Source organism: Anastrepha ludens, chromosome X (assembly GCF_028408465.1).
Source record: "Anastrepha ludens isolate Willacy chromosome X, idAnaLude1.1, whole genome shotgun sequence".
NCBI classification, from domain to species: Eukaryota; Metazoa; Arthropoda; class Insecta; order Diptera; family Tephritidae; genus Anastrepha; species Anastrepha ludens.
Window position 1 is genome coordinate 66,588,148 of NC_071503.1, and position 1,841 is coordinate 66,589,988.

The 1,841-nt window shown below is 35.2% G+C and overlaps 1 protein-coding gene across 1 annotated transcript; it reads right to left on the minus strand.

Annotated features, from left to right (window-relative positions):
* Positions 1–1,208: 1,208 nt before the first annotated feature.
* Positions 1,209–1,586, minus strand: LOC128870174 (uncharacterized). Its single transcript, XM_054112769.1, has one exon. It carries the CDS (start codon positions 1,584–1,586, stop codon positions 1,209–1,211), a length of 378 nt encoding a protein of 125 aa, XP_053968744.1.
* Between the last annotated feature and the right edge of the window lie 255 nt (positions 1,587–1,841).

Genomic DNA, 1,841 nt, shown 5'->3' on the forward strand with positions numbered 1-1,841 from the left:
CACGTGGGGAGGATAAATACGCAGAGCGTTTATTTCTGCGCCTGCGTTGTGAACGAAAGGTTTGTGATGTCTACGTAGATATGTATGCGCGCGACGCGAATAAGTTTTAATAAATTCTGAAAGTAATTCATGAAGTTTTTCATTACATACATTCATAAATGAACGTATAAACATAAATGATGGTATATGACAATATACATAACTAGCGGCCCGGTACGTGCTTCGCTACGTATAAAGTGAAATATTAAATCAAACTCATTTATAAAAAAAAAAATATATTGTATTTAATTATTTGCTAGCTATTTTAAAACTTAATCCAAAACATTTGAATAAACAATATTTTTGGTTTTTCCATTTTGAGCATGAATAAACAAACGCCTGGGGGTACCGACTCTGGAACAGGCAACATAAAGTTGGCCATGTGAAAAACATGATTCCTCCAAATTCGCACCACAAACGTTAAGTGTTTGCCCTTGAGCTTTGTTGATGGACATCGCAAATGATAAACGCACAATATATTGTAATCGTTTGAATTCAAATGACATATCAGTTGGAATCATAGGGATACGCGGTATTAAACAAACTTCTCCTTTTGATTTACCAGTTAAGATCGTAGCTTCAATCAAATTTGACAATACATTTTTCACTGCCAATCTGGTGCCATTACACAGTTTTGGTGGATTACAATAATATTTCGCAATAATATAATCAAAGAACCCACTTTCAGATTCAAGCAATGCGGTGGCATACCAGCCGGTTCTAGTGAATTTAAAAATTCAGTTGGATAATTCATTGCCTCATCTTGATTCATAGCACTGTCAATTGATTTATATGTCGTGACTACACCTGGTAGTTTTGCTTGAATTTGAAAATTAATGGCATTGATATGAATGTTCTTCGGTGCTAAAATGGCGCGTTCTCTCAACCAATCATGATTTCTGTAATTCTGAAGAATATTTGGAAAACACATTCAATCAATTCATCTATCGATTTCGTAATTGTACAAAAATTGTTCGGTACAGTAATCAATCCGTTGGTTTTGTCGATTTGTATTTTGCCATCACCAATTTGTAACAATTGTTTTGAAAACTCATGGGCAGCTGGATCATTTTGTAGGTGAATACGCATATTAATGTTCAGTGGCAATTTTTGTACATATCTCCAAAGAGCTGATTGACCGAGGAATGACAGGCAATGTTTGTCGAAAATCAACTGACAGAAAATCCCCGACCACCTTCTAATAATGTAGCAGCAATTCCCGAAGATGCAAGTGCCAATGCAACTTTCTGTTCCGATCGAATAGTGGCTAAAATCAGTGATATAACGAACGTTTTGCCTGTGCCACCAGGTGCATCCAAGAAATATAACCCACCTGCATTATTGGAAATAGCTTGCATGATTGTGTCATATACATGTTTTTGCTGAATATTCATTTTGGTTACATTCGATTGTACAAATAAACGCAAATCATTAGAATTGAATTCCTGCTCACGTTGCAATTCACGATCAAACAGATTATGCATGTCACGATTTGGTGCGGTCATACCCAATTGTACTAATGTTTTATTTGCAATCCGTAGACACATATCTTTAATTATTATCAAAGCTTCGTTCTACATTTCCAAAGTTATCAACAAATCAGGATTTCTTGGATGATGACGCATACGAATTAAAATATCTTCTGCAATATTATGTTTATATTTGTTTCATAATTCAAGTGGATTTGATGGCATACATGTTGATAATATAACGGCAAACAGCATTCGTATTTGTTGAGGATGAGCCGAAATAGATGCATCATGAAGTGTTGAATCCCAATGTGCATCATCCTCCAACAAATG

Bases quoted from the DNA above. Each gene is read 5' to 3' on its own strand.
- LOC128870174 (XM_054112769.1), bottom strand. From the start codon at position 1,586: ATGTGTCTACGGATTGCAAATAAAACATTAGTACAATTGGGTATGACC.